Source organism: Patella vulgata, chromosome 2, assembly GCF_932274485.2.
Source record: "Patella vulgata chromosome 2, xgPatVulg1.2, whole genome shotgun sequence".
In the NCBI taxonomy this organism is placed as follows: domain Eukaryota; kingdom Metazoa; phylum Mollusca; class Gastropoda; family Patellidae; genus Patella; species Patella vulgata.
The window spans coordinates 66,936,270-66,956,376 of NC_065880.2; the positions used below are offsets into that span (position 1 = coordinate 66,936,270).

Sequence of the window (20,107 nt, forward strand, 5' to 3'; positions counted from 1 at the left end):
AGCGTTTTCTGCTTGGCATAATCAATTTGATTGGTCGAGACTTTGGAACACAATAACTCTCCTTCTAATTGAGGTAGAATGTTCGAACTTGGTGTAGGCCTTCATTAGGTGAATGCCTTGATGGAGTTCGATGATAAACATTGTCTGCTTACCGTAAGCAGAGATAAGCAATCTGAATGGTTGATGCTTTGGGGCTTCGATAACTTCAGTTTTAATTAAGTGAGAGTGATGAAACGCCAAGTATAGATTCATTATATCATTACCTTGACTAAGTTTGATGATGAAACTTTTCTGCTTAGGCTAAGGAGCGATAAGCAATTTGATTGGTCAAGACTTTGGAACATAACAATTCTGTTCATTGAGGTATAGATGTTCATTAGGCGAATGCCTTTGGTCGATGCTTTGGGGCAAGATAACTTTGATTCTAACAGATGGAGAGTGATGAAACTTAGTCTATAGCTTCACTCACTACCAGCTACTTCAAAACCTGAGTTTGATAGTGAACATTTTATGCTTAGATTAAGCATAGATAATCAGTTTTTTTGGGGGATTTTGGCAGGGGACATCAGCCTCACTGTTTGCTTTTTTACACTACAAAGGACATTACAATATTTAATACTAATTTATTTTTCATTTGTATTCAAGTATTTGTTTGTGATGAATAATTGACTGCTCCACCACTATAAGAACTTGGCTGTACAGTATGAAACTCTTCACAAATATTATCTTTCAAATCATTGTCATTAATGACAGCATTTGCACTGTTTAATGCTGCTATTGTAAAGGAACCAGGTTTATATGATACACTGTCTATATTCTCTGCTTGTTCCATAACATCCAGTCCATCTTCCTTATCAACAAACCGGGTGTCAATGATTTTCATCCTTTCTACAGGTTCTTTTGTTGAATAACTGTTGTCAGTTTGAGAAATTATTCCACTTGAATAGTTTGCTTGGTGTGTCTGTTCTGTAATATGGGCAGGTGGAATACTTTGGTAATAATTAAAATCGTGGTGCTGATCATCATATGCTGGGTTTAAATTCACAGGAGCAGACGGAGGATAAAAAGCTGATGAAGGTATATTAGAAATAAAAGCTGGTGAAGGTATATTAGGAATAAAACTGGGTGGAGGTATATTAGTAATAAAAGCTGGTGGAGTGATATCAGTGTGAAAAGGTGTAATAGGATTATAACCAGGGGGTGGAACATTGAAGTTTGGTATCAAAATATCTGCGGTTTTATTTGTTTCCTTTTGTCCCTGATACATTGTATCATCACTAGGCAATGGTATATCACTTACATTTAAATCTTTAACTTCTATTTTATTTGTGATTGTATGGTCACTTGTCTTTTTAGAATCCAGCTTTGACTGACAGCTGATATTAACACGTGGTGCAACCAGCGTATCTTTATAAATTGAAGGTGGAGCAAACTCTAAACTGTCACTTGTCTTTTTAGAATATAGCTTTGACTGACAGCTGATATTAGCACTGGGCATAAACTGTGTATCTTTATAAATTGAAGGTGGAGCAAACTCAGGTTCTCTCTCTTCTCTTCTCTTTTCAAAATAACGATGAGAGTTCAACTCAAACATTTCTAAAAATAAACAGTGAAAATACAATTTACTGTTAGACTAGTTAGAGGCTAGATAATTATATATTATATCTATTGCAACACAAATCTCCCCATAAAGACACAGAACAATTAGTGGCAAAGTTCTTAACACCGACATAATTTTTAGGCATCCCAAATGGCCCTGAACAGATATACTGTGCATCCAACCATATATTATAGTTATTTAATAGTCAATGCAAACCAACTGTTCAAGAAAATACAGAAGGAATCAAAATTATAAGATAGGTTGACAGGCGACAAACCATACATCCATAGTTGTCTGAGCAGTCCATAAGACTGCTGCATTGTAATTAGAGCATTTACATGAAAACGAAAAGTGATCTAGATTGATAACCCACGAAATAATTATCTGAATTTGTTACAATATGACAGGCTTCTTCCCAGCACTAACATAAACAACACAGTATTAATTTAATATGATCATTTTAGTCACAGAGTGAAAAACATTTTGATCTAATCAAGTGCAATAGGTTTCCATGTCTTGGGATCCTTAAACATTTTGTAAGCTTACAAATTTTAAGCCAATCAGCTGATAACCTTAGCCTCTAGAGCACTCACAAGAAAAAAACAAACAAACAGGGGTGACAACAATGGCTAGATTATTACATTTTAATGGAAATTGCACATATAAATAAAGAGCTGGCGATGTTTTATAATTTTTACTTACTTTCTTTTCCTCTATCCCATTCTCTAACTGGTTTCTCTACAGGTTTCTCATTTAATTTATTACCCTTATCATCATTAACAACTTGTCTTTCTTGTGATATCATCTCTTCTAACTTGGGACCAATTTCTTCTTCGTTCTTCTCATCTTCTACAATATAACAATACACCTGTATATTTCTGTATCACCAATCTTAAATAATTACTCATTCTTCTACAAAACATTGACTATCTTCAATCTGGCCTTTACCTGAAGGAAGCCACGGTGGCTCAGTGGGTAAAGCGCTAGTTCACTAACAGATAGTTCTCCGGTTCCATTCTGGTGTTGGCAAAGAAAGTTTTTTTAACGTCATTTCCCTGGTTAGAGAAGAGGACCTGCCAAGGAACGGCGTTGAGTCATTTTGGTCCAGTGTACATGTTGGCATGGAGATAAAAGAAGCCCTAGCAGTTGGAAAGCAACAAAAAGAAGGTGGCACACTGCATCTTTCATTAGCCCAGATGGTGTAGAAAAGCAGGACTTTAAACTTCATTTCATCTCATTTACCTCAACACAGTTTCTCTCTAATCTACACTACAGAATATGGAAGCCAGTTTCCTGGATGTGAGTTGTTTTAAATTTATAGGATTATAGATCACTAGTCAACACTCGACATTATATAAAATAAGTTACACCTCCTTGTCTTTAAAGCTTTAAACGGCCAAGCTCCATCTTATATAAAAAAAAGTCTTGTAGAACCCTATACTACCAGCAAAAAAGCTCCGTTCTCAGACAAAACATCTTCTAAAATCTCCAGCAATTAACATACAATTTGGAAAACGTGCCTTTTTTTATGCTGGTCCTTTTCTATGGAATAGACTTCCACAATCAATGAAACAATTACCATCTGTGGGCCATTTTAAATCTCAACTCAAAACATTCTTATTTCAAAACCCTGATATGTAAATAATCAGTGAATATAAAAACCAACAGCTCCTTAGAAACTGTTTTATTCATTATTAACACGCTTTAAAAATGACGATATTATTATAAATAAATTTGAAAGGTAATAATAATAACCTGTTTCTTCAACATATCCTTCTTTCATTCTTCTTCTTTTTTTAACATGAGCTAATCTAGTTTCTAGCTGGGCTTTTCTTTTCTCCTTCAGTCTCTCTGATTTTGACCGAGCATCCACTGTCTAAAATACCCAAACATGTAATTCAAGTGATACTTCATGCATCCTAAAGTTAACTTCATTTTATGGAATATATTGAGACTTACAATTTAAAATTAAAATATGTGGGTTAAAAAAATATGTCCAATGCGAGAGCGACATAAAACAACCCCCATTCCTCCTGTTGGTTCTGTAGGAGTTTGGCCAGTCACCTAAGAGAGGGCTAAAATGATTAATAGAATGCCTACCATTTCTAGATAGCAAAAGGGACCACTTCAGTATTTGCTTGTTGTTGGGTCATATGCTGAGGGAGGGAGACCCCCCCCCCCCCCCCTTAAAAAAAAAAAAAACAACAAAAAAACAAAGACAAGTCTGCACTCATCGGAGCCTAGCCATTATCATGACAGATATGGTATACTGTACCTCATCTCTAAGTTTAGTTAATGTATCCATCTGTTTTTGTCTTTCTTCTTCAACTTTAGAAAACTGATAGAAACCTACACCATGAGTTCTTATCTCTACAAAATAACATAATTATAAATCAGCCTGTACTATACTTTAAGTCCAGTTCATCCAGCTGCAAAGAGGAACAGATATGATGGAATATTTAATCATTCAAGGATAGTAGATACAGGTTGAAAGATATGGATCCCTGAAACAACTATTTTGAAAGGTCATTCTCAAATTTAGTAATCTTGAGATATTTCACTACAGTAGGTCTACTGTAAATAGTTTACCATTATGTTGGACATCATATAATTTACAACTATGTGTTAAATATAATTTTGTAGACAAATTATAAATATTTTACCATTATGTTGAACATTAGCGTAATGTATTGGACCAACTGGTTCGTTCAACTTAGCTTCTTCCTCTTCTTCCCATTTTTTACGCTGTATTTCACGATACATGTCAGCTGATAATAATGTTGGTAAACTCTCATCCAGCTTTTTTTTCTCTGTAGTTAAGCTAAAAAAATATAATATTAACACAATAATTACAGTCATGTCACTGTTTGCTGTATATATTTATTTAATGACTTTAAGAAAAAACTACTTCTGTTTAAGATATGGAATATAACTTTGTGAAATAAAAAAACACAAATCTGTCCAAACCTTCTTTTTCCACATAAATCTTTATCTTGTTGAATTAGATGTGAGAGATCTTTTTTTAAACATCTTCTTGATCGCCCCAAAGAATCAACATAATCTACCCTATAATAAATATTCAACAGAATGAGCAACTACATGTTTATAATATTCAGAAAATCATCATTTCAATTAGTAGCGGATTATCAGTGAGGCTGATGAGGCTGCAGCCGCAGGCCCAAAGATTTTGTAAAAAAAATTTTTTTAGACTTGTCTGATACGATTAAAAACGCATAGACAATGAATGTTAGGAGGGTGGGGTTTAGGCCCAATGGGAATCAACATAGCCCTCACCCGAAATTAGGGATACGCAATTTTAAATAGGCCCTATTGTTTGGAGATCTGATCTTATTTTTTAAACGTAGGCCTACAATGTACGTTAAATCCTTGTAAGTTTTCGGTTATGTCTTGCTTAATATATTGTATCCACGTGACGTCATTTATGGGCATATAAAGTTACATTACCAATATCAAACGACTTTGGCTTAAGAAAAAATATCTAGCAAAAGATCTTGCGCTAGTTTCGATGTAAACACCCTATCATGAGGTAATATTATCCTTGAAAATAGGTGTATATACAGTTGGTTTCCGGTGACGTTTCTGCTGTCAAAGCATTTTGTACGACAAATTTCAATAGTTATAACTAATATTTTAATAATATTATAACCTCAGTAACGAATCCCGTTTTTAATGTTAGCAACTACCTTGGCTCTAACTTTAAAAACTAAATAGGCCCTCCAGCAACTGCCGCCTCAGGCCTTGGTGGAGCTTAATCCGCCACAGATTTCAATAACACCATGGTAAGTACAATGGGGATTACACTTTCCAGTACAACATGTCTGTTAGCAAAATGGAGATAATATTGTGGAACTAGTATTTGCAAGCCCTGAAGTTGGAGAGCTTACACTTAGATAGGGTCTTCGCAAAACCAAAAGGAATTTCCACATTTGGGAAGAATTGAATTATCTGATATTAAGGGTAAGCATCTATGTGTGACTAAAATACTGTATAATTTAAATAATTAATGTAATGTTTTGCTTTAAATATGCTACTTCTGACTTTTAATATTTGCATAAAATATTAGTTAATCAATACACTACTAAGATTAGATTGCAAGACGTACTAGTCTATTCATGATTATTAAGTACTATATTTCCTCCATTATTACAACATTTCACAATCTGATTAAAATACAGATCTATATTTCATTTCGCTTTTCATAACAGCCTACACTACATGAAGATCTGACCAGTTGTTTTAGGAGGTCGCGTCAGAAGTCATACGAGATGCTTTTGGCCTATGACGTCAGACATTTGATTAACCGATCAGCATTGATGTTTCTTGTGGATTACCCACAGTTCAGTGCACCTCACGCCAAAAGCTCGCCATAACAGACCGTTTCATTGGCTAATCCCTCACATCATCCAGAACACATCAATGATAACAACTCTTCCAGATCCTAGTATAGTAAAGACAAGTAAAGCGAAATTTTGAATTATTAAAAAAGAAACGAAATAGGATCTGTGTTTTAATCAGATTGTACATTCCATTGATGTCTGATGACAACCATTTTTCCCTACCACTGTTCATCAGGATGTTGTGGTGGAGGTATATTATCTTCTTCTTCTCTTTCTTTTTCTTTTTTTTCACATATACAATCAATTACTTTTCTTTGGAAATCAACTAAATATGTTCCACTTCCATCCTCCTCTTTAAAATACATAAACATGATACTTAGAGAACTTATAAATTGGTATGTTGACATTAGAGAACTTATAAATTATTGGTATGTTGATAGTCAGAGAACTTATATATGAGACCAGCTCTGGCTAAAGGATCCTCATGGGTCAAAAAATTAAAATTGAGTTATTGATATATTCGGATTCTACATTTAATTAGTTATTTTGAGGGCAGTTAGCTTGATATAGTACCGCAAAAACATGTAACAAAGCAGGGTTTTACCTTTGTTTCAGCATGTTTGTTGATGCAATACAGCTGATTAATTGTTACTTTTTACCTACTTGTGTTATGATTTTTATTTTTATATTTTGGGACATTAAAATAGACTCCTAGAGACATTAAACATACATTATGCAAGAGCTAAATCTGATTATTGCAAGTCTTTATTTAGGCTTCAGATGTCATAGAAATTATAAATTAGATCTTTATTTACACTACAAGCACAAAATCAACTCTGTAGACCCACGGATGGCTTGGATTCACTTGGATTTAAACATGATTTCATTGATTGATTAAATTTTTAAATGGCGTTGTAAGCTGAGATTAATCGTTACATTGACGTCATACTCCGGGAAATTTTAGATCAAGGCTGAATGATAGGGTGTACGAAGCGAGGCTGCTGTTGAGCGAGGCCGCATATGTCGGTCAATTTGATTGAAAGTTCGATATATATGGCCTTGATATTATGTTTATTTGTAGTTAAAATGAGAGTTTGGATGTCGGTATTATACGCTCTTTTGTCACTTGCGTTTACAGAAAAATTATGGAAATTGATAAACATCGCAGCCAACATCACCCCAGTTGAATTACAGCCCATGCAGCCCCATTGGATCAATGTTTCCTATTTCAATTTGTCTGCTTCGGGAGTACACGCAGGCTAACAAGATTGAAGAAGTCGGCTATAATTATGCCTCATTGATTTGGTCCATTCCTTTAAAACTTTCGCTTCTTATCTATATAATAAAAGTCCTATTTTTAATTTGTAGTAAAAATAAATGTGATACGAATTGAAAACGTTACTTGATAATCGAGATTATGTAGGTGGAGTTAACGCCTGTCAATCAAACGGCCTGCATTCTCGTAGACGGTGAAGAGGGATTTGACTCCTATTTCTAGTCAAAAATTACAATGGTGATAACTTTGTTCAGAATAAAGTAATTTAACTGAAATTTTCAATATATTCTTCTTTTATCATCTATTTTCGAACTGTTATAGCAAGAATGGCCAACTCTCTATTAAAATCTCCCATAATGTATCTTTAAGTGATGTATTTTCACAGAAATCTCAAATTCACAATTTCGTCGCACAGCACTTCTATACACTGTACTGAAAAACAATGCCGTGTAACATGCGGATCCTTTAGCCAGTGTCATTGAGTCGACTGGCGTGGTTTCGATTCCCCGGTTGTACGTGGCAAGGAGTAGGGTCGCCTGTCCAACCTCGTGGGTTTTCTCCGGGTCCTCCGGTTTCCTCCTACTGCTAAAGACCCCTACGCGCAAGCGAATTGTGTAAATAAAATTAAACCATATGTTAGTCCCGAAATGACCTAGTTTGTGTCGAGTGGACGTTAAACCCCATTTCTGTCTCTCTCTCTCCTTTAGCCAGAGTGGGTCACATATATTGATGATTGAAAATTATTAAAGTACATACATTTATGAATAAATAATGCCAATAATTATTATTATAGAACTTTTAATTCATATTTTGATGATTGGAAACTAATAAATTGACATTTCATGTCGATAATAAGTGGATTTTGAAATTTATTTCAAATTGAAAATAAAATATATATAAATTTGTCAATCTATATATCAGGGCAACTCATTATCTTGATTGAGAAATAAAACAGAAAACAGATTCCTTTTTTTTCTACAAAATTCATACCTGGAATATCAGAGCTATTTGTCATCTTATCATACAGTTTAGCTTTCGCTTCTAACGCCTTCCTATAAAATTAGAAATGGAAATTTGTAATCTGTTAATACTGCATTTGTGACATTTTTACCACATGAAATTTTACATAAACTGAAAAAACCATCACACAATGTTTTAAAGATAAACACAAATTAGGAGACTGGAACAATTATATTTCAATAATGTGAATGCTTAAAATGGCATATTATGTATGTTATTGACACCTCAACTTCAAGCAACTTTTTCAAATATGCATCTCATCATCTATTTCCTCCATTTTTGTGTTTCTACGGGAGTTGACTTTACAAACCAGCGGCTGCCAGGCAGGATACGCCCACATTTTCGAGAGATGGATAGAAAACAAGCTAAAACGAAAGTGATTTTTCCTACAATCAAGGGCCATAATTCAGGAAATTACAATTCGATATGCACAAATATCGAAAGGAACCAAGATCTTTGAGTTATAAACTTCATTTCAAGTTTCAACAAAATCAGATAAAAATTGCGACCTCTATAGGGTCCACAACCTTGATATACCATATTTTTACACAATTTCAGAACATGGGGCGGCCATTTTGTCTGTCAGTTTTGGGCCGATTTTCACGAAATTAGAACTCAGTCGTCCTTAGGGTGTAACGGTGATATAATAATACGTCTTTTTTTAAATTGGATAAAAATTATGACCTCTATAGGGTCCACAAGCTAAAAACGTGATTTTTCGTACAATCAAATTATTCAGTTAGTTACGGTTCGATATGCGCGAATGTCGAAAGGAACCGTGATCTTTGGGTTATAAACTTACATTTCAAGTTTCAACAAAATCGGATAAAAATTGTGACCTCTACAGTGTTCACAAGCCAAAAACGTGATTTTTCGTACAATCAGGGGCCATAATCCATGAAGTTATGGTCCGATAGATGCCAATATCGAAAGGAACCGAGATCTTAGGGTGATAAACCCATATTTCAAGTTTCATTGAAATCGGATAAAAATTGTGACCTGTAGACTGGTGGGCGTATAAAAACTACACTGACATGCCTTAATCTATGCCTTATCAACATATATGTTACAAAATGTTGTATATTAGGCAGTCTATGCGAAATGATATTTTTTTTACTGGACATTTGGGCAGGTATTATTCCAACTATTAGTGAACCGAATGAGATTTTACTGGTCCAAAAAAGTTCATACCAAAAAACTCGAAAAACAACTAACAGTATATATAAGGGGGAAAATACTTTACTTTATTACAAAGATTATCTATTGTATAAAGACTTTTTCGCACACTTCCTTAATTGTCATTTTGTGTTAATGATAACAATAAATAGACCGAGCAAAGAAAATATAATCCCTTAGATGACAATCGAGTCTACCAGAAGCCAATGTTATTAATACAATAAAAGGACTTTCGTTTTAGTCTGGATTAACCTAGCCTACTACTTACTAGACTAGCTCGATATACGGTACTACGTACTTGAGATAAGATTTTGTTTACATTTTAAACAATAGTGAAATTAACACAATAAATTAAACGAGAATTCAACAGTCCGTGCACGAAGTGCCGTCAGTCAGTGCCAATACGGCGATGATTTAATACAATCAGCAGTCAGTAAACCGGGTCCAGAATCTTTCCGGACAACTGGGCCGGTATTCATGATGAAAATACCGGACCGAGAGCTATTTTATCGGTAATGACCGACGGTCCGACGGCTTTCACATGGACTGATATTAGGTAAAATGAAAACCTTGATCTAGCATGTACATCTTCTTCTTCTATTTTCACTTCTCTATCTCTCTCTGCTCTCTCTAAAACTCCTTTATTTTGTTTACTGAATAGACTGCCTTTCTTCTGTAATACAGAAATCTGAAATTATTCATTTGTGAAATCAAAGAGGCAACGCTGATTTTTAAAAACCACTTGTTGATAGATAACCAGGTAATTTTGGCACTAACATGGTACATTTTCAACTGCACCCAGGAGTCATTAGAAGTGAGGACTGGCCTGAGCACCCAGAGAAAAGGTTTGGCAGGTCAGTTTGTTACATACCATCCCTTGATCAAAACCATGACTTGGACCACACAGCCTCTCTACCCCTTTATTCTTAGAGGAATAATTGCAATGGAGAAACAATAATCATGATTTATGTAAGAAAAGTTTAGGAATATATCAGTTACATGTACGGATATTGTAATTATTCACCTTGTTACTGTCGCTAACTTTGCCTTTTATATAATCTCCATCTTTAGTTGCTAATTTTCTTTTATTATATTCTTCTTGTTTTCTAAACAGTTCTGCCTTTAAATCAACCATCTGTAAAATATGTTAAAAAAAAAATGTATTTATTCTATATAACATAGCCTATGTATGTTATTTATCTGTACATGTATGCAACCTGAAAAGTGTGTTGAGACACATGCACAATAAAATCTTATCTTATTTACCTTATGTTACACATCAAATTTTACTTAGGCTTTTCACCAGCAGATCTGATTTCAATCATGACATATAGTAAATAATAATCCTACTTAAAAATACAGATGTGACATCATCCTTTGATGTTGGCGTATCATTATTTCAAATAATGGTACGGGCAATGTGCCAAGCCTACCGGTACGGTACATTATTTATACTAGTTAAAATTTTGGACCTGTGTGACGTATTTCATTGGAGAATGTCTGTATTTTAAGTTGTTTAATGGTCTCGAGCTTCAGACATTGCGTACTATATTGAAACAACACGAGTGGTGTAGTCATGAGTTGTTGTTTCAATATATTGTTGTTTCATGACTACATCACCCGTGTTGTTTCAATATATTACGCAATGTCTCGCACTCGACCATTAAACAACTTAAAAAAACAGACACTCTGCAATTAAATACGTACGAAATATTGTACCGGTACGGTACTAACTTATTATTTTATTTCATGGCTAATATAAGGAGTAGGCTATGACTTCCTGATACATGACATTTTAGACTTAACAAAATTATATCCTCAACATTTCGGACACAGGTAGACTTTTATAATACAGAAAGTCAGACTCAGATGCAGATTATTCAGAATACAGAAACTCTAGGAGTAGGAGTCTAGGCTAACAACAGGTTGAATGATGATAGCTATGGCAGGCTATGCCATGGACGTTGAATGATAGCCTATGATGTCATTTATTTAGGCTTTCATTAGGCTCTAAATCATAAAACACAAGTCCTGTCTGTGATTTATGCTAAATTATATAATGAAAAACTTACAGATGAGGAATTGAGATGTTTTGTGTTGCATGGTTCCATCTTCAAATACTCGAAACCTTTTTTCTGCTAGGCTAAAGAGCAATTATATGCACAATACTGGATCTTCAATGAGTTACTTTCTATTTTTCACTCGGCAACCGGCTGCAGATTTCACTCGGCCAACTTCGGTTACTCCTCTACACCAAACCATGTTTCCAAACAGAGTTATCTTTCCGTGACCCGCAAATTATATTTTTAACAATGAGTTGAATTCTATAGGAGGTGTTGGAACTCCCGCAAACAGTGCCGGTGGTGCAAGTAAGTTATAAAAATAAATACAACTGACAAAAGGTTAAGGACCACCTTAAAGTAAAACAAGACAGGAATATTTGGTCATTTAAGTAATAGATATTTTTTAATTGAGGATTTCGAAAAATATAGGAGTCCATTAGATGATCTGGTCAGGAAAAGGATGAGGATTACAGACAAGAGTAGTGATAACCATCGTCATGTGTATCCCTCTCTCACTTGGAGAGAGAGAGAGAAATGGGGTTTAACGTCCACTCGACTAACATATGGTTCAATTTTATTTCCATAATTCGCTTGCGCGTAGGGATCTTTAGCTGTGGGAGGAAACCGGAGGACCCGGAGGAAACCCACAAGGTTGGACAGGCGACCCTACTCCTTGTCACGTACAACCGGGGATTCGAAACCACGCCAGTTGACTGAATGACAGACTTTATGATACAGCGCGCGCACGCTAACCATTCAGCCATCCAACCCCCCCCCCCCTCTCTCACTTGGATCACGTCCTCAACACCTCTTGTTTGATTAGTACCATGGTACCAAAGGAACCTGACACTATTCTTCTTGGAGTGGCAAGACTTATGCTGGAAGTATTTTGTGATGGATATTACATGGTTCCAAATAAAAACCATCTGAATTTATTGTTGATGGTTAAATATCAAACAGACCTCATTTTAAACGGTGGTGCTTATCTTTTTGACACACATAATTTTTACCGTACTACTGCTCAAAAGCTTTTAATTTTGTTTTAAAATTCTGTTATTCTAATCTCTAGTCATGGTAGTCAGTTAAACTTGAAACCTGTATGTTTAAGTTGTAACCACTGTAAAAAGGATGGCTGTAGAAGAATCATGTTCGTTCTGAATCTAAATGTAAAACCTATCCCCCCCCCCTCCCCAGCCGCTGATCAACAGAAATGAGCAAAGTGAACCTGGGCACTAAACAATATTCAGAATACAAGTTATTTAGAAGTTTATTTTGTTTGTGGCTTGATAAATACAAGAGAACACTTTTCAAGACGTCGTCAGAAATGAACTGTGAAAAAACTTGTATTTAATACACCGGTATATTAGTCATGGTTTATTCAATACAGTTACTAAATGCAGCTTTAACAAACTACATTTTTTAATGGTTTATTTACAGAGAAGAAATGGGAAACATTACCATGCTGCCAGACACGCCCCATTGATAACAAAGGTCTGCCTGCTGCCGCTGTACACAAAACACCCAACCCAGAACCAATCGATGCCACAAAATTGCCGCTAGCAGAAAAAATTCGACGACTTTCAATGTTTTTACGAAGTGAAAAAAAAGTAATCAATGAAATTATGGTGAGGTTTTATTTATTAAAGATACATTATGGGAGATGGAGATAAGATAACGAGTTAGCAGTTCTCACTATAATAGTTAAAAACTACATAATGTAAAGGGAATTTGCTGAAAATGTCAGTCAAATTGGTCCACTATGAACCGAAAACTAAGCGGATGAAAGTTTCGCCTAGCCTCGAAACTAATAGTCTCGATTGTCTATTGTTGTGATTTAATTATCAATGAGCGATAGCAGCATATAGAATTGTAATCCAGTCGACATCGAAGGCTAGCCTTGACATCGGGAGTTTATTATGGTCTGGATAAGTTAATTAATGTCTAATTAATAATTTAGATAAGATTTCAGGCCTAAAGAAAGACCTGAAATTGACAGGTTTAGCTCTTGCATAATGCATGTTTAATATTTTTCACAATAATCTCATTAAAAACACAGATTCTGCTTTATTTTTATTTTTATTTAAGCATGTATTACGTATAAAATTCTTTTATTTGCCCATCTACATAAGACCAGTGGGGCGAGTTTGGGTGGTCGAAGCGTTAATGCGTCATTACCCGCTTGTACGTGACAAGGAGTAGGGTCGTCTGTTCAACCTCGTGCGTTTTCTCCATGTCCTCAGGGTTTCCTTCCACTGCTAAAGACCCCTAATGAAATAAAATGAACTATATGTTAGTCCCGAAATGACCTAGTGTCGAGTGAACAATAAAGCCCATTTTCCTCTCTTTCCCATTAAATCCTATTTTATTTCATTTTAGTTGTTTGAGAATTCTCTGATGAGTTGTAAAGTTGGAATTAGACCAGATTTTTTGATCGATGGCATGGTACAAGGAAAGAACGGATCCTTTTTCACTGGCCGACTTAATCTGGGTGGTGTGTTCCTAGCCAGAGCTATCGGCATCAACAAGAAAGAAATCAAACTGTCATGTTTCAAGAAGGCGGTGGAACTTTATCGTACCCTTCCTGTCACTGAAATTTTGAACCAGGATGATATGACCCCAAAAGTTATCAAGGAGAAACTGGAGAATTTTAACTCGACCGTTGCTAAGATGGAGAAAGAAACAATTGCAGAGTTACCCCCACCATCTATTTTGAAACAGATCCAAGATATTCTAACCAATCCTAAATATGCTTCAACCAATTCAATCAGCAAAATGGAGTTGGCGGCCTCTGTGGCTAAATGTCGAGTCCGTTGTCGATATGATGTAGAGAGTTGTAAAGCTGAATCAGGGAAAGTTTATCATAAGGGCATGTACTTTATTGACAACATACTACAAGGTGCAGGTGTTTCAGTTTCCAAAAAAACTGCTAAGTCATTGTGTTATAATATGGTGGTTGAACGACTGACCACCATGAATGTTGAACATGGCAACATCTTAGATGGTGTCGAACAGTCTGTCATAACAGAAGCAGAAGCATAGGTTCAGAGCACTTTGGTAAAGGCAGCACCAAATCCTAGGGCATTTGATCTCCGTGAACAGTTTGTCAAAATGAACGAACTTAGCAGTGCCACGCATCCTGCATCCATCATTACTGTCTTGGATGGAATTTTCAACGATGTAAAATTGACGCCCATTTGTCTGTACCGTCGTAGCATGAACACAGAAATAGAAAAGGAGAAAATTTTCTGTAACCTCTATCTAGCTGGTCATCTCATCATGATTGGTGAAGCAGAGAACCGAACAGATGCCCAAGCAGACGCTTACTCTAAAGCCCGAAAGGTTTTGACGAACTGTGACCCCGAGTTCATCCTCCCCCAACACAGTAAACTTCAACCACACGACCAAGCAGCAACAGATGTTATCGACTTTCGTGTCAAGGGCAACTGCATTTTGGAAGATAACTGTTCGAATCTTCATCGCTTACAATGGACCCGAAAACCTATATCAACACTACCAGCCAAGGATATCGTTGTCTTTGAGGACGTCAGTTGGATAGTAGATCGTAAAGTTCAAGGTTTCTATATTTTACAACATTCATGTTTTGTCAACAATATGTTGTTGGAATGGGAGTTTTTTGACAATGATGATCGTGTATTCAGGTAAGTTGCCTTAAGGCCTAGTCTGGTCTCCCGGCCATAATCTTAAGGCCTAGTCTTGTGTCTTCCGGTCTCAACTGTAAGGCTTAGTCTTGTATCTTCTGGCCTCAACTGTAAGGCCTAGTCTTGTGTCTCTTAAGACCTAGTCTTGAATCTCTTAAGACCTACTGTAGTCTTGCGTCTTCCGGCCTTAACTGTAAGACCTAGGCTGTGTTTCCTGGCCTTAGCCTTCAAGCCAGAATTTCATATTTTCTATGAAAGTCAAAACATAATTATTTCTATGTCTTTTGCTCAATAGGTTATCAACTCACTATTATACGACTATGGGCATTATTTCCCACCCTTAAAAATCATTGACACAGGAAATAATAACACAATTACCTCCCTTGTTTTCCTATTGCCTCCATGCATTAGCTATCTTCAAATGTTGGAATTCGAAAATGATAATTTTGCCAATTTCGCAGCTGGCAATAGTGAATTATAGGATTAATAGGATTATTCTTTAACAAGGTAGGACTGTGTATGGATACCATCTATTTTAAGGCTTTTTTTTAATAAATTTTAAAAATATAACTTAACAAATATGAAATTGTAGCTTTAAGATCTAGTCTTGTCCCATTGATCAAAATTTTGAAATGTTCAGTTTGCTTGTTACTCTTTTGTTTTTAGGGGTGGTTGAGTGGTCCAAGCTCATAAGGTCTTTCATTGAGTCAAACCTCCTGGGTGTCAGTCCAAAAATGTTGGTTTGTTTTGTGTGAGTGTTAATCCCCATTTCTCTCTTTTTTTACTTTAAGATGTCAGATGAAGATACAGAAGGAAGATGTTGGAACCGAACCTGCAGTGTCTCTTAGTAAGATAGGCTCTAGAAATTTTGCAGCAGCTGATTTCTTGTTTAAGCTCTACGAAACACAACCAGTCATAGAGGTAAGTTATTCTATTGAATACTTGAATTAGCTTTAGGGCTATGGATTCCTGAGCTAAATAGGGCCTACATTATATAAAGATAGGTTGCCAGGCAACTAAACATACGCCCACAGCAGCTAAATCGTCCGAGCGGTCGACAAGAGTTGTCGTATATTTGTTCTTTTGTAGGTAATTAGGGGGCATTTAATAGACAACTTCATACAGATGACATTATAATTTTCGTCGTTTGAGGGTTCACAAGGTTCTAAAAACTAAAACAAGGGCTGTAACTCAGGAAGTAATCTACAGAAATTATTGAAATTCGACAGACTTTTTCGTTTTACTAATTCAAATAATACATATCAATTTCATACAGATCGGATGATAACTTTTGTCGTTCGAACGTTCACAAGATTCAACAAAGTAGAACAAGGGCCATAACTCTAGAAGTAATTGACAGAAATTGCTGACATTCAATAGGCTTCTTCATTTCACTAATTTAAATGATGCATATGAATTTCATACAGATTGGGTGATAACTTTTGTCGTTCAAGCGTTCACAAGATTCAACAATGTGAAACAAGGGCCATAACTCTAGATGTAATTAACGGAAATTTGCTGAAACTCAATAGGCTTGTTCGTTTTACTAATTTAAACGATACCTTTAAATTTCATACAGATCGTATAATAACTTTTGTCGTTAAAGCAACCACAAGGTACAACAAAGTGAAACAAGGGCCATAACTCATGGCGTAATTAAAGGAAATTGCTGAACTTCAATAGGATTCTTCGTTTCACTAATTTAAATCATGCATATCAATTTCAAACAGATCGGATGATAACTGTTGTCATTAGAGCATTCACAAGATTCAACAAAGTGAAACAAGGGCCATAACTCTAGATGATTAACGGAAATTGCTGAAATTCAATAGGCTTCTTTGTTTTACTAATTTAAATGATGCATATAAATTTCATACAGATCGGTTGATAACTTTTGTCGTTTGAGCGTTCACAAGGTTCAATAACATGAAACAAGGGCCATAACTCTAGACGTAATAAACGGAAATTGCTGAAATTCAATAGGCTTCTTCGTTTCACTAATTTAAATAATGCATGTAAATTTCAGAAAGATCGGATGATAACTGTTGGAGTTAGAGCGTTCACAAGGTTCAATAAAGTGAAACAAGAGCCATAACTCTAGACGTAAAAAAACGGAAATCGCTGAAATTCAATAGGCTTCTTTGTGTCACTAATTTAAATAATGCATGTAAATTTCAGAAAGATCGGATGATAACTTTTGGAGTTAGAGCGTTCACAAGGTTCAATAAAGTGAAACAAGGGCCATAACTCTAGACGTAATAAACAGAAATTGTTGAAATTCAATAGGCTTCTTCGTTTCACTAACATAAATATTGCATATAAATTTCACAAAGATCGTATGTTAACTTTTGGCATTAGAGCGTTCACAAGGTTCAACAAAGTGAAACAAGGGCCATAACTCTTGACGTAATAAACGGAAGTTATTGAAATTAAATAGGCTTCTTCATCTCACTAATGAAAACAACATATATCAATTTTAAAACAATTGGATGATAACTTTTGGCGTTAGAGCGTCCACAAGAAATTGTGGACGATGGACGGACGGACCGACAGACGGACGGACGGGGGCGACGGCAATATACGTCCACATTTCAGTGTGGGCGTATAAAAACCAATTTAGCCAAGCATTGCATTTCTACACCCTTTCACTGAAGCAACGTTCCTGTCCCTTGAGCAGGGTTATCCTGTGACAACACCAGAAGATTGATATATGGGTGGGCTGGTCTAGTGGTCTAATGCATGCCCTTTAGATCATAAGATATGTCCTTGAATCAATTTGAGCCAAGCTTGTATGTGACAAGGAGTAGAATCTCATGTCTAGTATCATGCATTTTTTTCCCGTTCCGTCAACATGCTGCCAATGGCTATACAAGGGACCTTTTTTCTTGTCCAGTCCATCTTGCCCTTGCAACAAGACGAAAAAAGGCTGGAAAAACCTGAGGAACTTCATTGGCCAGATTAAAAACAGATTCTTATCAATGAGCCAGTGTCCTACACATCGAGTCAGAACCCACCGAGCCAGCGGTTTACCCACAGAGGTGGGTCTTTACCCACTGAGACATTGTCTTACCAACTGAGCTGGTGGCTTAACCCCTGAGCCGATGGCTTATCCACAGAGCTGGCACCTCATGTACTGAGCCACCTTGGTTTTCGTTCTGCTCTTGTATTGCACATAAAAATGCCTTCCTGGCTAGGCACAGATTTGACCTTTAATTGATGAATGCCATTATTTAAAGTTAACCTAGATATCATGTCTTAGTAAATCGTTTTTCATTCCAGGTTTCTGCTTACACTAAACCTGATCAAGTGATAGAATCTGTCAGTTTTGATACGTTGCTTAAAGAAGCGGAGGTGTTGAAGAAAGCTGCCGAGGATGCAGGAGAAAACGTTACAGCTACTACAGCTGAGGGAACTGATTCAGAAACTGAGACCAGTGACACAGATGTTGAAATGAAGGAAGAAGTAACAGATTCACAGGCTAAGAAGAAATATCCTAGAAAACCACATTACCGTCATGCTGATAGATTTATTTTAAAAGCTGCCCAGGCACGACTAGACGAATTCATAAAAGTTAAAATGCTAAAAGATCTACTGTTTGGACCTGCTTTCCCTCATCATATCACACGCCAGATTAACGGCTTACTGTATAACCTCCCCGTTCCAGTTCGCTTTATAAATCATTCCACTAGAAATCAGATGTACACCATTGTAACGCAAAGTATGTCACCGATCAAAATTGTCGCATTTCTCAAAGCCAACGGTGGACAGTCTGGTCGCTTTCGTTTAGTCGACAAATCAGAACTTCCGACACATAAGGACATTTTACCAGAACTTAAAAGTAGGGAAATTTTAACTAAGATCAAATCCAAATTTTAGTAGAAATTTCAATTTTGATTGGCTAAGCACTAAAACCAATCAAATTGTTGGCTTTTTTTTGCTAATAAATATAAGTGCTAGTCTAATGTCTTGTCTCAATTACATCTTCAACAGTATGGTTTTGTTTCTAATTTAAAATCCAAATATTTGTCTAAAGTCTTTACCAGTTGTGTGGTTGAGTGGTCTGATGTATGCTTTAGATCATAAGGTCTGTCATTGATTCAAGTGCCATGGTTTGTTTTGAAGGTACTTCCAACCTTATTTGTCTTATACTATTCAAAAAAAGTAGGGGATATTTGATTTTTAAGTGTTATTAAAGTCACCTAATGAAACTGACGAAGAAACAAATGACAAAATGAAATGAAGTTCACATTCATCGATTTATTCCAAATGATCGTTAGACTAAGTAAGGCACAGACTGACCATTATAAGAGTAAAATGATACCCGGGGTCAAACAGCAAAGTTACCACAGCATCACAACCAAGTCAGTAACGGGTAAATCCTCCTCTGTTTGCCAAACAAGCATTGATCCGACGTGGCATACTCCTAATGAGACGTCTAAGGTCATTTTGGTCCAGATTGTCCCATTCCTGTTGCAACGCAGCAGCAAGTTCTTGGACATTGGCAGGACGTTGTTGACGTTGACGTAACCTCTGTCCAAGCATGTCCCAGACATGCTCGATGGGGGAGAGGTCGGGACTCAGTGCTGGCCAAGGTAATGTGGTGATGTTCTGTTGTTGGAGGTAACCTGTAACGATCCTGGCCCTGTGACATCTTGCGTTGTCATCCTGGAAGATGAAACGGCGGCCATGACGTCGTGCGAACGGCACAACATGGACTGCCAAGATGTTGTCCCGGTAGTACTGGCCTGTAACACGCCCTGCAACAACATGTAAATCCGTTCTTCCAGCAACAGTGATGCCTCCCCACACCATAACAGAACCACCCCCAAATCGATCATGTCTGATGACGTTAACGTCTTGGAAGCGCTCGTTTCGACGACGCCACACCCTCCTACGTCTGTCCAAAAAATCAACAGTGAACCTTGACTCATCTGAAAACATCACATTGCTCCAGC

The 20,107-nt window shown here is 36.3% G+C and overlaps 2 protein-coding genes across 2 annotated transcripts; one reads left to right on the plus strand and one right to left on the minus strand.

Annotated features, from left to right (window-relative positions):
- Nucleotides 1-608: 608 nt before the first annotated feature.
- Nucleotides 609-12,134, minus strand: LOC126811181 (coiled-coil domain-containing protein 174). The gene is made up of 11 exons (XM_050536741.2): nucleotides 11,503-12,134; nucleotides 10,455-10,565; nucleotides 10,000-10,103; nucleotides 8,225-8,286; nucleotides 6,181-6,310; nucleotides 4,568-4,666; nucleotides 4,264-4,421; nucleotides 3,876-3,970; nucleotides 3,356-3,476; nucleotides 2,303-2,449; nucleotides 609-1,596 (listed from the first exon to the last, which is right to left on the minus strand). The coding sequence occupies exons 1-11, from the start codon at nucleotides 11,539-11,541 to the stop codon at nucleotides 641-643; spliced, it is 2,022 nt and encodes a 673-aa protein (XP_050392698.2). The 5' UTR covers nucleotides 11,542-12,134; the 3' UTR covers nucleotides 609-640.
- Nucleotides 12,135-12,944: 810 nt separating this feature from the next.
- On the plus strand, nucleotides 12,945-19,114 carry LOC126830576 (uncharacterized). The gene is made up of 4 exons (XM_056098738.1): nucleotides 12,945-13,118; nucleotides 13,870-15,152; nucleotides 15,944-16,073; nucleotides 18,432-19,114. The coding sequence occupies exons 2-4, from the start codon at nucleotides 14,602-14,604 to the stop codon at nucleotides 19,026-19,028; spliced, it is 1,278 nt and encodes a 425-aa protein (XP_055954713.1). The 5' UTR covers nucleotides 12,945-13,118; nucleotides 13,870-14,601; the 3' UTR covers nucleotides 19,029-19,114.
- Nucleotides 19,115-20,107: the final 993 nt, after the last annotated feature.